Source organism: Mytilus californianus, unplaced genomic scaffold, assembly GCF_021869535.1.
Source record: "Mytilus californianus isolate M0D057914Y unplaced genomic scaffold, xbMytCali1.0.p SCAF_19, whole genome shotgun sequence".
Lineage (NCBI taxonomy): Eukaryota > Metazoa > Mollusca > Bivalvia > Mytilida > Mytilidae > Mytilus > Mytilus californianus.
In genome coordinates, this window is record NW_026262667.1 from 5,756,367 (window position 1) to 5,771,757 (window position 15,391).

At 33.0% G+C, this 15,391-nt stretch overlaps 1 protein-coding gene across 1 annotated transcript; it reads left to right on the forward strand.

Annotated features, from left to right (window-relative positions):
- The first annotated feature begins 4,436 nt into the window (after window positions 1-4,436).
- LOC127727151 (ceramide kinase-like) lies at window positions 4,437-8,826 on the forward strand. Its single transcript, XM_052234597.1, has 8 exons — window positions 4,437-4,561; window positions 4,808-4,978; window positions 5,274-5,396; window positions 5,906-5,969; window positions 6,290-6,657; window positions 6,975-7,181; window positions 7,433-7,617; window positions 8,171-8,826. The coding sequence occupies exons 1-8, from the start codon at window positions 4,477-4,479 to the stop codon at window positions 8,372-8,374; spliced, it is 1,407 nt and encodes a 468-aa protein (XP_052090557.1). The 5' UTR covers window positions 4,437-4,476; the 3' UTR covers window positions 8,375-8,826.
- The last annotated feature ends 6,565 nt before the right edge of the window (window positions 8,827-15,391 follow it).

A 15,391-nucleotide genomic window follows, 5' to 3' on the forward strand; every position in this document is an offset into this window, starting at 1 on the left:
ATGATAGTGGATTCAAATTGATTTATACACCAATGTGTGGCTGTTTATACCAGCATATTTCAGCTGATATCAGTACATTACTTTCAAATATCTCATTTACGGTTTACGGGTTTCTCCTTTTCTACAATAATCCTTACATGACTTGACACATCCGACAAATCAGTTTCCAATGGTTGTGTTTCCCTGCTAGAAAGGTGCTACTTACTAGGGCAAAAAGAAACAGAATATACCAAGGGGACAATCAAAAACCAAAAATCGATAAAAAAACAGACGTCCTCATTTCCTCGAATGTGACATCACCGTATGATACACACCGCCGTAACCGTACTTACCATGAGCAACATAACTGGTTCCATATGTTGAACACCTCAGATTACTAATGTATTACTTTTCTATGTATTGTTTGTCTTTTGTCGTCATTGGCTCTTTACCATGGCCTTGTAAGTTTCTCATCGACTTATGAGATTTGATGGTCATATAGGTATCTTCAGCCTCCCTTTTATATTGTCAAAGTTAAAAAAATAAAAATGAAGAAAAGACAAACAACATTCTACAAACCACTACACAGTTAATAAAGATTGATCACCACAAACTCCACCAAAACCTGGGGATGATCCCAGGTGGTCCTGAAGAAGAAGAAGTAGCTCCTTTGTGATGATCAGTGCAAGTTAAAATTCGTTGACAAGTTGCATTCGGTGATGTCAATATCGACGAAAAGAACCTACTCGTAGTTTTTAATCGTAAAATTAGAGTTATCTCTACGAAAGTTTATGGACCTTATATAGCTTACCAAGACTACTCAGCACTGTTTCAACATATTTGTTGAGTAACGTGGATTTATATTCCAACAAACAGTCAGTATTCAAACGGGAATATTTATTGAGCACCTCTACTGGTCAACCTGTTTATGAACTCTAACGCAACATAACTCAAACAGAACCTTTTCAAAGTCAAAAAGAAAAGGCCTTTTGAAGACGTTTACCCTGATTGATTTGTATCTTTTTAATTGATTTATGAGATTTAAACATAGGTAAACTTGTGTCGCCTCTAATTCACTTGTCATAAGTATCACGACGGCTGTTACTAGTCGAGTAGAAATAACTTAATCTTAGTGAGCACTATAAACAGCTCTGGTTTCCGGTTGGGTTCCTAATACTCAGTCTTAAGTCAGTTAAGAATGATATTTGTCGGTCAGTTATTCTTCTATTAAAGAATAAACTCTCGTTTTCTTTGTACATTTTGATTGCCTTTTCATCTTAGTTTTTTTCATATTGCTATCAAAGTAGATCTTTTTTAAATTAATTTCCCTCAATTTTGCCATTCGGTCAGATCACTTGATTTATGTAATGCTGTCAACTCATGATCGCTTTTGAAAATTGAGATACGGATTTTAAATCTCGATTGTAGTTCATGTCGCCCAAGAATTCGGTGTAAAGGTTTGTTGGCTATATTTAGTCTTTTTGTCTTTTCTACCATTTTGCTATTCTAGTTGCTTGTGTATTAATAATGTCTTTGAACATGTACAATCCTAGAGACAAACAGGAAGACGAAAAAAAAAACATTTGTTCCGACATGTATGGATTTAAAGTGTCCTAATGGGGATATTACGTCAAATTATTTGATGTATCCAAACCACTAAAATAATCGAAACTATTGGCGGATTATGTTTCTGATTCACTGGATTAAGAATCATTTTTAATTTTAAAGAAAAAAAAAAAAATAGGATTTTAAAATACTTCATCTTTTGTTTCGTAAAGTAACTTATTTAAGACAGAACTGATTATAATATTACATTACATGAATGTTTCACAAGGAACCATAATTTTGATTGGCAGACCACAATCGCGAGGCATTCCAAAATTTGGTTTAAGAATTGAATGCTTCTTTTTGTAACTTCATTGGGGTGTAAAAGCGTTGACCGAAGTACATTTTGTATGAAGCGCGGAAGCGCTTCATTCTAAAAATGTGCGCACGGTCAACGCTTTTACAACACTATGAAGTTACAAAAAGAAGCACTCAATACTTATAATTACATTTTTTAGCTAGGATCATGAAAACACGATTTTTATCAAGTTTTTAATTAATTTACCTGTGCACTTTATTGTGGGACCTCGTGTCATCATGAATGATAAATTTCATTGTGTAATGAAGTTGATTAAGGAATAACGTGAGATTGCAGTTAGCCAATCAGAATAACGTATTATAAAGAAACAAACATCTAATGTAATTATTTGAAAATGAATAGCAAAAGTACTGTTAGAGCACTAGTTTAAACCTTACAACATTAAAAATGAAATTAAAATACTTAATTGAAGACCGAACGGTGACCTATAGTTGTTGACTTCTACGTCATTTGGTATCTAGTGGAGGAGAATTGTCTCATTTGCAATCATACCACATCTTCTTAATTTTATATTTTCTTATTTTTGTTCAAATTTTGTAATTAATGTATTCATATTAAAGTTGCTATGTAGTAGATAGCGCAATGTATTCTTTAAACATTTTCATTGTATGATTTCTGATATTCATGTGCTATCAATGATAAATCTCTATTTAGTCACTTAATTCCAAAGTCTTTATAGGTCTTGCAAAATGGTTTATTTTTGTAAAAAATGTAAGTATAGAAAAGTGAATTGAACATTAAAAAAATAGAGTACGCTTTACGTTTATTATCAAGCATTATCGACCAACACTTGAATATTTGTCAATAATCAACAACAGGTAGTTCATAGTTTTGTGATGATTCATGAAGAGAGTACATCCAGACTAATTATCACTAAGGAACTTGATACAAAAATCTAAAAACTAATACATTTTACTGTATTCAACGTAAGATAGTTTTAAGTTTAGCTGTTCAATATGTATGAGTAATTTCAAAAATATACCCGGTCCCTAACCGGTGAAGAGAAAATGACATTTATATGTTTTGATAATACGTGTGGCAGACATCAGATTCGACCAAATATCCAGACAATTCGTGTAATATAACTCGAATGGAATTTAATGAAAGTAACGTCGCTTTCTTCTCTTACCTGTAATAAACAACTTCTATGTATGTGGATATATATAGGAAAAACAATAAATAATTTCAAAACACCTTATTTTCTACATCTGCATTCTTCTGATGAATATTCGATGTTAGCAAGATTTACCTGTATGTTGTAATTTACTTCTATCATTTCATTTATATAAAAAATGTCAATAAATCCCCCATAGAAGATTTACAAGTAGTCAAATGATGAATCAAAAATGTAATTTGAATACAAAAGGTACAATAAGTATTTTTCTACGAAATGGGTTATACTTTGAATTACATTGATCATAAATATGAGAAACTGTATTTAAGACATTAAAATTTCCCTTTCTTTTGATAATACAGTAACACGTCTGATAAAACACACATACAAATTAGTTAAGTACATTCTCGACCTTATCAATGACTAAATGCAGTTGAATATTATCTACGATTTTACTTGATTATGAATAAACTTTATCAAAATCGCCTATCCTTATTCTTGAAATTAACGTTTTGAAAGAATATTTTATAATCAAAAGAACCGTGAAGTTCATTTACGATACGATGGTACATAACATAAAAAATAAAGACTGTCGCTTCAATCTTTTATTATATTTTACATAGCACAATTGGTTTTTTTTCCATCACAATATAAATTTCCATGTGCACAGAACTTGCCTCTGGAATAACTTAATCAAGTACACTCAACTCAAAATTAAAGGAAAAAATTAAATAAACGTTTTGAAATCACAAAAAAGTAAACGGACTAAAACAGAACAGCGAAAAATGTTTAAGGTCAACCTTGAAAGAGGAAGTTACAATCATTGTTCGAGTGCAGTCATATACTACTGACAATTTACAGTTAAAATGCAGCATTTTAATTATTCCAGAGCCGAATCACTTACCACTGGGAGGATGGTATCCTCGGGGACTGATAGTATACCAGTAGTGGTTCTGACACACTGGTAGTAACCTACAAGTGCGATACAGATTTCCGATCGCCAGACACTTGTTTCTGAAAAAACCTTAATTTAAAAAAATAGTATAAATATTTCGGTTTATTTTAATAATTTGCATTATCATTAAGTATCAGAAAAGTAGTCGTGCAAAGTTTAACACTTCAGGTTACAACAATTTCATCAACAATTTCCATTCATGGTCATGAATAACTTACAGTAATTACAATAAACAGATCGATATTCAAATTTTTAAACGCCAATCAAAAGAAGATAAAGCAGCAAATGGGGATATACCTATCGTAAGTCACATGATCATTTTTTTCCGGTTATCACTCCTGTTATTTCGTAGTAGGCTGTCTTCCAAGGTCAGTTTTCCCAGTGTTCTATTTATAAAACAGAGGTTTTCACCTGTTTACGTAGCTGACATACTATATAAGAGAAGACTCGTACAACAATCATTCAATGAATTAAACTTTGTTAAAACACATACAAAAATATAAAATGCTTTACTTAAACAACAACCGTGTCAATGTGAGTTTGGAAGGAGGTGTGATGACTGTTGCAAGCGAAGAAAATAATTTACTTGGTACGAAACAAACTTTCACAATTATTGATATTACTTTAACGAAGTAATGCGCAAGTGTATGTTCTTTTAATAGCTTTTATATTGTGCACTGTTGCACGAATGGTATCTATTTAAGTTACTTCTTTTTCTGAATTTCAAGAGAAACTGCATACTATATTACGGGTATTTATCCTCAACTATGTTTTTGCATCTTTCCTTCTATTGAAGAACAGCTGAAAATAACAACTTATTTTCTTTTATTTACAGCGTCTATAGAGGTACGTTATCTGCTAAAGGCTGTGTTGGAACGTACAAATCTAACTGTACATTATGTGATAAAGAAGAAAAATATGAACCTTAAAGTGAAAACGTTGGTCCTTCATGGAGATGAAGAGGATGCACAAATTTTGCACAGGGATATCGAATACACATTAAAAGGTATTTATTTTAACTATGGTTTCTTTCAAATCAAAATATAATATTTTTTGTATTATATTGTATTCCATTTAGTTGTACATTACATTTGTAAAATGTGTTTCTAATGTAGATATTAACTGTTTTAGATATTTAATTGATCTTTACTGACAAAAGAAATATCATTTCATAAGTGATATGCATGGATTCTACAGATTATAAATAAATATGACAATAGACAATCGCTGATATTTAAGCATTTCGTATGAACTCATACTGGATTATTCAAATGTTTTATCATTTCATTCTTCCATTTAAGATCGTCCAAGGCGGCTTCTGGTAATCGTCAACCCAAATAGTGGCAAGAAGAAAGGTTTAAAAATATACCAAAAAATTGCAGCTCCTTTATTTCAACTCTGTGACGTGAAAGCTGATGTCATTGGTAAGTTATTTTATTTGGAAACATTTTTGTTTTACTTGTAAATTATGTTTTCATATTCTTTGTTTGATTATTGAACTTATTTTCAATTAATTGAATTATATTCTCACTCCGAAAGTGGGTATAGTGGTTCAAAATTTTGGTTGCATTTTTCTTAAGAACTACACATCAAGACTTTCTAAAATTTTGAATCAAGCTTTATGTTAGCATGTTATACTGTGTCTCGTTTACTGAATACTTATAGATAAACTCATCATAGATACCAGGATCAAAATTTTAAAAGCAGGGTGCATTATAGAGCAAAATCTCACAGTTCAATTTCTTTCCTTTGTTCCAAAAAAGCATATATTTTACTTTATATCTTGCTGTATAATTTATAAAAATTTATGTTCAGTAAAACAAAAACAAGGATCGTACAGGTTAAGTGTAGAATCGACTAACATTGTTTTACAAGGAGTGCGGGTGAAAAACAATCAATTACTACTACAGTGTTTATTTATTTTTTATTGCAGTAACTAGAAAACAAAAAGAGCCTACGGATATCCTGAAGAACTACAACCTTTCGAATATTGACGGGTAGGTTAAGTACTTTTAACATCTCATTGATAAAAGCTAATGATTATATACGACAATAAAATTTTCTATCGATTCAAAATAAAATTTTGGATTAAAACAAATAATATAAAAACTTGTAAACACCATTAAAATAAAATAAAAAAAAAACGTAATCCAATGTAAAAGAAAACCCAGATAGTCATTTAATTATTTTTTTTATTAAATATTGTTTCACAGCCTTTACTCAGCGATGCATTAATAATATATGTGTAACACAACTTTTCATTGTTGCTTGTGGTAAATGAACTTGTAATTTATTTTTACGTCATTTTTAATTATAGTATAGTAACAGTAGGTGGTGATGGTTTATACTGTGAGTGTATGAATGGACTAATTGCACGTGTTCAACGGGACAACAATGTGAAAGTAAATTGTCACAATACTGATATTGTGTCAGCATCACTTCCAATTGGCATCATTCCAGCAGGCTCCGGTAACGTGATTGTTCAATATCTTCATGGGACTAAATGTCCAAGCACTGCTGTTTTGCATATCTTACTTGGTGGCAACGTCGAGTCAAACGTTTGTAGTGTTCATGAAGGAGGCAAACTTTTGTCATATTCGGCACTGATTCTTGGATTTGGACTATTTGGAGATATGATGCATGACTGTGAGAAGTTTCGGTGGATGGGACCGTTAAGATACAATGGTATGTACAATATGTCGAGAATTAAAATACTGATTTATTCAGTTGAGAAATATTTGACAACAGAAAAAGCTCCTATCTTAAAGTTCAATTAAAAAATAGTCATTTTTTGCAAGCGTTTAAGAGAAAGGTTAAGCAAAATTGAAAGCCAAAAATGTGATACACACATTGGTATTTCGTATATCATAATATCAAAAAGCTACTAAAATTTCACAAATAAAAATATGTTTTTTAATACCAACTCTCGTTATCAATGATTTTTATATGTGTTTAGTTTACCGGTTGAAAAACTTGTACAATATATATATTTTTTTAAACAGTTGTCCCTGTGGCTTCAATGTTAAAGAGGAGAGAAATTGATGTTGAGATAGAATATTATTCAGCTAACAAGGATAAAGCGACAAAAAGAATTAGAGGATTTGGAAAACAAATATCCCTTCCAAATGGCTTCATGATACCTTCATGTAAATCAAAAATACAACGAACTAAATCCACACCAGGTGTACTCGACAGTTCAGATGTCCAAGGTATGTCTATGAAACTATAGTACTTATTATATGATTGATTATTTAAAACAAATAATTTCTGAATATCAAACTAAAGTTAAATTTAAAACATTGTCAATCACTTTCTACAGGGTTTTCTTAATATTGCTCTTAAAACAATAATTCCTTGAAAATCATAAATTTTATTTAAAACACTTCACGTTAAACTTTTTAAGTTTAATCTAAATACATGTAATTTCAAATTATTTATTAAATACTTGATTGCTTTACAGAATGTGAAAAAGAGGAAGGACGTGTGTATGCAGTAGATACACATGCCGTTATGATGAAAGAAAAATCAGGAAGAATGACTCCACGTTTCGGACAGGATTCACTTATGGTGTACACCACCCATAAATGCACATTGTCAGACCATGTGTCACAGCTAACTAAAGTGAAAAACGAACAACCCGATTGTGTAAGTACTTAAATAATTTTGTCAATTTTAACACTTTTCACAATTAATTTATATTTTTGAAGAATTGAACGATGAAGACATTATGAATTACATTTCATAGTTGATCAAAAGAAGTATAACTGCCTAAAATAACTATCAAGTTAGAGGCAGAACTCTTAATATGTTCAATCTAAAACAAAAATCAATTAACTAGTGGTTGTTGATATGATTTAAAGAAATGGTGGACGATACCATAGTGGGAATCAATATTCATAAGTCAAAAAGAGGCCGACAAATCATGGCTAAAAATAAACAACAAGATAACACGGGTTAGAAAAAAAAAACACACAACAATCTACAAAACACTATGTAAAAGGATACATTTTGCCTTCAAACTTCCAGTGCATGAATTTTGGTTGACATTAAACGTGCAAAGTATGTTTTTTCAACATCGTTTTATATTTTTGGCTTTCAGAATAAAACAAAGTTTTCATATATATCATAATTTGTCAGTAATAATGGTAAATATATCGAGTTGAAAAATGATTAATTAATTTACTTTTAATTTTTTCAGTATGATTACAAATTTGTAAGCAAGCACGAAGTTTCTAGTTATAAAGTCCGATTGCTGAATGCTACAGTTTCTGAAAATAAGAAAACACTCCAAAAAGATTTCTACCTGAACTGTGATGGTGAAGTCATTCGATTGACAGAACCTGAGTTTGATGTAAAGCTACACAAAAAAGCAGTAAGAATCTTTGGGGATGCTTCCGGATGAACATCAGTAGAACATTCAGTGAACAAATGCCACCAAAGCATTATGAAATCTGTAAAGATTCAGCTGTGTACCTTCAGAAGAGACAGTGTGCGAAAGCCTCGAAGGAAATGTGTATGTCAATATAGCGCTTTTCTGTAGAGAAAATACAGAATCGAGAGGAGATCAACTGAAGAACACTATGAGAGTATTGATGTGCATGATAAACTATGTACAACTATACGCTGATATCGATAGCTATAAAACGGACAAGAAGCGTGAACAAATATCGATACATGATAATGATGAAAACATATGACCAGGTGGCCATACTCTAACTGTAACTGCTATGCAGCTTGGTCTAGTTTATAAATAAGAAATGTTATTGGTTTACTAGTTACAACTATGTTTTGCAATTTGTTCTACATATATCTACTATTTAGCTTGTAGAATCTTTAATAAATATCAGAATTTTGTTTTTGTTTTCTTTATATATTATATATTATCAGACTATAACAAATAAGATGAACAATCATTGCTTGTAATAAAAACTGTCTGAACTATTGCAAAATCGAAGATAAAAAAATATATACATATGAACAATTTGGTGGTATTTATGTTGTTAAGTTTTCTGTGTAGTGTTCTGTGGATTGTTGTTAGTTTTTCTCTCGTTTTTGGTTCTCACGGTGTTGTCTGCTTTAACATGGTGTCTGTGGTATTTAATAATGTTGTCTTATTGCAAATTGAACAGTAAAGAAAATCAAACCCGAATAGAACGAGCAGGCGATGATCACAACATTAAAAACACAGAAAACTGATTTAACTAATCATGTTACAAACAAAAAATGTCAGTATTCACCTCAAAAGCTAACAAAACCTTTAAACAGACTTATTAAGAAGGGATATAGTTACGATACTGTTGTCAGGTCATTAAAGATTGCATATTTTGGCTTTAATATTGATTCACTTATAGGGTCTTTGCATCGAAATTAAACATATTAATACTAAAACCAGTTGTTGGCATGACACGGGTTATGTTCTTCTCATATATTTTATGATGGTATAATACTAAACCCCTAACAGGAGGGATTGTGCCTGATATTCATATGATGAAGACATAATCTTTCAATCAGTTTAATTGAGGTCTAGAGCTGGCAGGTCAGTAACTGCTAGTAGTCTGTTGTTATTTATGTATTATTGTCATTTTGTTTATTTTCTTTTGTTTCCTTTTCTGACATCGGACTCGGACTTCTCTTAAACTGAGTTTTACTGTGCGTACTGTTGTACGTTTGTTTTTTCTACATTGGCTAGATGTATAGGGGGAGGGTTGAGATCTCAAAAAACATGTTTAACCCCGCCGCATTTTTGCGCCTGTCCCAAGTCAGGAGCCTCTGGCCTTTGTTAGTCTTGTATCATTTTTAATTTTAGTTTCTTGTGTATAATTTGGAGTTTAGTATGACGTCAATTATCACTGAACTAGTATACATATTTGTTTAGGGGCCAGCTGAAGGACGCCTCCGGGTGCGGGAGTTTCTCGCTGCATTGAAGACCCATTTGTAGCCTTCGGCTGTTGTCTGCTCTATGGTCGGGTTGTTGTCTCTTTGACACATTCCCCATTTCCATTCTCAATTTTAATAAAATGTACACACGACGTTGTAAGTAGTTAATGAACATTTAGCTCCTTACAAAAAATTAGCTGCCTGAACATTTTTGTTTCATAATAATTGTGACAATATGTGTTATTTAGGGTTTTAAAACAATTCAAAATATACAAACACTTCACTGTAGACTGATGAAAATGAAATGGTGTCAACAGACTGGGGTTAAGGTTGCACTCATAAACTGGGAGCTGGTTCACAAACCGTCTCGTTTGGAGAGATACTATTTATTCATAAGATATTTCGTTATATTTACCTATTTGTTTTAAGATATTATCCCCGTGCTTCGTTTCATAGAGACACGACATGGAAATTTTACTAATGTAAATGTAATTGAATAGGAGTCAAAATGAATAATCAGGGGATAAAAGACAATGTAGGGTAACACACAATTTTAGTACAAAGTTCAACTGTAAGAAAATAAAGGCATATAAATGGTGAAAAATGCTACAAATCTTATTTTGACTTTTGCAAGAAATTTGTGCACGTGAACAACTCAATTCCACGATATGATTTTTCATGAATTTTCATAGAAAAGTGGTAAGGTTTTAGACTTAAAAGGAGTTTTTTGTTTTGTTTATACTTAAGTGCGACATATAATCCTGAAAAAAATGCATTATTTCAAAACAAAGGGGTTAACGCGAACCTTTTCCTAAATCGTCATGCCATTTTGACACTTCAGGTTAAATAGATGCACACAACTTCAGATTCGTTAGTTTTCATACAATTTGTATTTACCTTATACGGTCAAGTTAATGTACATTGATTTTTTCCATTGATATCTAAAAATATTGAAATTAAACAAAACATAACTTATAAAACTGGTGGACCGTGTATGGCGATGAAAGTGAGATTTACATTGAGGGCTAAATACTTCAAAATGCATCACCGATCATACGGTTCCAAAAACAAAACGAATAGCAAAGGTCACAGGCAGATACATGGCATACACCGGAGTTTAGTCGAATAGACGTCAATAGTCTTTCCGCGATTGTGACATCATCATAGGCGACTTGTAAGTAAACAGTATAGAACAAAAAAAGTGAATTTGATTTTCATTCCTGAAACCTTTGCAATTTCTTCGAGGTAGTAGTTATATATGATACAAGGGTACCATATAAATAGGACGAACTATGTTCTCCTACCAAAAAAGAGAGAGAGTAAAAAAGATAAAATCTAAATGTTAATACGTTATTTTTGAAAAATATTTTCTTGCATTTCCACGGCAAAAGTTTCAATTTATATGAGGGGAGGCATGACGCCTACGGTGCCCTGTAAAGGACTGGTAGTGGCAGTTTAGAATATAATATATTAGTTGAGGGTTTTGATCTTAAGCGTTTTTAATGTATTAAACAATTAATGATATGAACGGAGCTAGGTAAAAATTCGTCTTATCATGACGATTAAGACTCTATATAAGGTGTACGGGTAGGAATCATGATATCATCATAGGCGACTTGTCACAGTGTTTTACTTGCAATGAGTAAAATGAAGGAACAACCGAGTGCAACTTCTCCCTTTTTGGCTTGGGTTCGAGTTGCTAAATCTTTAGTTTTCTGTGTTTTGTTGTCTTTTTGTTGTTTTTCTTTTTTGCCGTGGTGTTGTCAGTTTTTTTTCGACTTTTTGTTATTGATTGCTGCATCGGTATCCTTTTCCTTCTTCCCTATGACCTTTGATTGCTCCCTTGGTATCTTCTTTCTCTTCCTGTGACCTTTGATTGCTCCCTTGGTATCTTCTCCCTCTTCCTAGGACCTTTGATTGCTCCCTTGGTATCTTCTCTCTCTTCCTATGACCTTTGATTGCTCCCTTAATTTCTTCTCCTTCTTCCTAGGACCTTTGATTGCTCCCTTGGTATCTTCTCCCTCTTCCTAGGACCTTTTATCGCTCCCTTGGTATATTCTCCCTCTTCCTATGACCTTTGATTGCTCCCTTGGTATATTCTCCCACTTCCTAGGACCTTTGATTGCTCCCTTGGTATCTTCTCCCTCTTCCTAGGACCTTTAATTGCTCCCTTGGTATCTTCTCTCTCTTCCAAGGACCTTTGATTTCTCCCTTTGTATCTTCTCTCTCTTCCTAGGACCTTTGATTGCTCCCTTGGTATCTTCTTTCTCTTCCTATGACCTTTGATTGCTCCCTTGGTATCTTCTCCCTCTTCCTAGGACCTTTGATTGCTCCCTTGGTATCTTCTCCCTCTTCCTAGGACCTTTGATTGCTCCCTTAATTTCTTCTCCCTCTTTCTAGGACCTTTAATAGCTCCCTTGGTATCTTCTACCTCTTCCAAGGACATTTGATTGCTCTCTTGGTATCTTCTCCCTCTTCCTAGGGCCTTTGATTGCTCCCTTGTCATCTTCTCCCTCTTCCTAGGACCTTTGATTGCTCCCTTGGTATCTTCTCTCTCTTCCTAGGGCCTTTGATTGCTCTCTTGGTATCTTCTCCCTCTTCCTAGGACCTTTGATTGCTCTCTTGGTATCTTCTCCCCCTTCCTAGGACCTTTGATTGCTCCCTTGGTATCTTCTCCCTTATTCCCTAGGACCTTTGATTGCTCCCTTGGTATCTTCTCCCTCTTCCTAGGACCTTTGATTGCTCCCTTGATATCTTCTCCCTCTTCCTAGGACCTTTGATTGCTCCCTTGGTATCTTCTCCCTCTTCCTAGGACCTTTGATTGCTCCCTTGGTATCTTCTCCCTCTTCCTAGGGCCTTTGATTGCTCTCTTGGTATCTTCTCCCTCTTCCTAGGACCTTTGATTGCTCCCTTGGTATCTTCTCCCTCTTCCTAGGACCTTTGATTGCTCCCTTGGTATCTTCTCCCTCTTCCTAGGAACTTTGATTGCTCCCTTGGTATCTTCTCCCTCTTCCTAGGACCTTTGATTGCTCCCTTGGTATCTTCTCCCTCTTCCTCGGACCTTTAATTACTCCCTTGGTATCTTCTCTCTCTTCCTAGGACCTTTCATTGCTCCTTTGGTATCTTCTCCATCTTTCTAGGACCTTTAATTGCTCCCTTTGTATCTTTTCTCTCTTTCTAGGACCTTTATACGACTCAGTGATTGATTCAATAAAAAAAAATTGTGAAGTGACGACTTTACATTCTAGGCTTCGTCAAATCCTTGTCAAGGTGGATCATTGGTATATATTGCCTCAGATAAAATTTTCTAATACTTTGCAAAAATGTAGATTTTTCCATGCTTTTTTCAAAAACATAATAAAAAGTATGTGTGACCGTGCAATTTTTCAAACTACAAGTCATGCAAAATGGCCAAAATTTGAATAGATTGTTCATGAAAAAACTCTTATTTGTGAATAAAAAGAAATCTATGAGATAGAATTTTGAAATAAAATATAAGAAGATAGGTTTTAAAATATGATTTAAGAAAATAAAAAAAAAAAATGGTGTCACCGACCTTGTTTTCTTGCTACAAGTAAAAATAAAAAAATTCTCTATCATTCCTTTATAAAATAAATAATATTTGAGTTATCTCCCTTTAAATGGTCAAGTTTACAATTTGATTCATACAAACACAAATATTTGGTATTTGTTAAATCAGTCTGAATAATGCAATAAATCACTTATTTTTCTTTATTCCAATAAACAGTCTAAACACATAATAGCCAATCTGTCTAAAATTTGCAGATTTATGCAAAGAACTAGACCAATTGTAAACTGCTATTTTACCATCCAAGATGGCGGTATACAGCTAATCTACCTTAAATGCTTTTTGTAGTAATGACTACATAGCGGCTTTACTACCTGCTACAATATTGAACGCAACCCAGTTATCAACTTAAGAGTAATGACGTGATATGTGTAAAAGAGAGGCGAAAGATACCAAAGGGACATTCGAACTCATTAGTCGAAAATAAACTGACAACGGCATGGAAAAATACGAAAAGGACCAAATGACAAACAACAGTATACAAATACGCAACATAGAAAACTAAAGACTGAATAAAACAAACCCAACCAAAATCACCCGTCGTGTTGATCATGTAGTAACAAACCCTGTGATAAGCCTAATTCGGAAGGTCACATTCGGGTAAAAGACACCGGGATTGGGGTTATGAAAATTGGAACATATCCGTCGTCGTCTGTGCACCAGATATTCCATAACGGTCAACCAACTCGTGATGGCGTCCGTAAAATTTTTGAAGGAAATATTTCAACTTCACCACTTGGAAAATCTTGGTTTAATAAATGTTTTTTTACATTTTTTAAGCTTTTTGCCCTCAATCTAGTTGATGAAAACTAACAATCCAGTACTAAAAACGGCCTATCTTCCGCACATTTTAAATGTGGTTGCTTTTCCTACCGAAGGTCGGTGGTTTTCTCCGGGCACTCCGGCTTCCTCCACCAATAAAAACTGGCCGCCACGAAATAGCCCAAAAGCGGTGCTTAAAAGTGGCGTTAAAACACCAAAAATCAAATTAAATGTGGTTGCTTTCAAGAAATCTACTCTGCAGTTTCGTATTCATGTGGAAAATGGAGGATATATGGGTTTACGTTTATACATTTGTTTAAAATGTACATAGGATGGAACTCCCCGTCAATTGTTGCCATCGAATCGCTTTATATTTAGTGGTTTTTGAAGGGATATTTTGTCTGTAAGTTTGATTTGAAATACTTATCAGGCTTATACTTACCAGCCTTCTCTTTTTCAATAGTCATTTTTCAACTTAAATAAAAATTTGTTATATTCTTCTGCGTTGTTTATTTTCGTTCATATTCTTCATATATCTCAGACTTTGTCTCCCTATGAACTAAACATAGTTACGTTTTATTACGTTCTAGAGAAAGACGTTGCTATTTTTCATGGGGAAGTTTCCTTCTATCTTTTATAGAAATTATGGTAATCATTTCGAACCAATGCAAAATCAGTCGGACAAATAAAAACATAGGATTACATTATATAGGTTAGGTCGCTGTCCGGTACAACATACTAGTTTTAAATGCGGATTGCGTAAAATAAGATAAAACCGTGTTCCCTTGAAGTCTAATACATAACTTACATATTATTCATACGTAAAAAATCTAATTTAGGTTTTCAAATGCTGTTAAATATAAGAGAAATTTAATCTGTAATCATTCAGTAGACCATTTTATGACTATTTTTTTAAAGGAGGAAATTGAAAATGTATCCCATAACCATTAAAATATGACATTTATCATTTACCCTTTTATTATAAAGAAGTTACAATAAATCGTTAAAAGGATTAAAGTGTAAACTATCTTCAATTTGACCTTCAAAAGATACTTTGTTCTCAACAAAGTGTTGGACAGTACACATTTATATTACTCAGATTAATACGTACATAAATCATATGGAAATGCATAATAAAAGACAATATTAATTTCCGCATAATCTTACGGAAAGATTCTGAAACATTTCGTG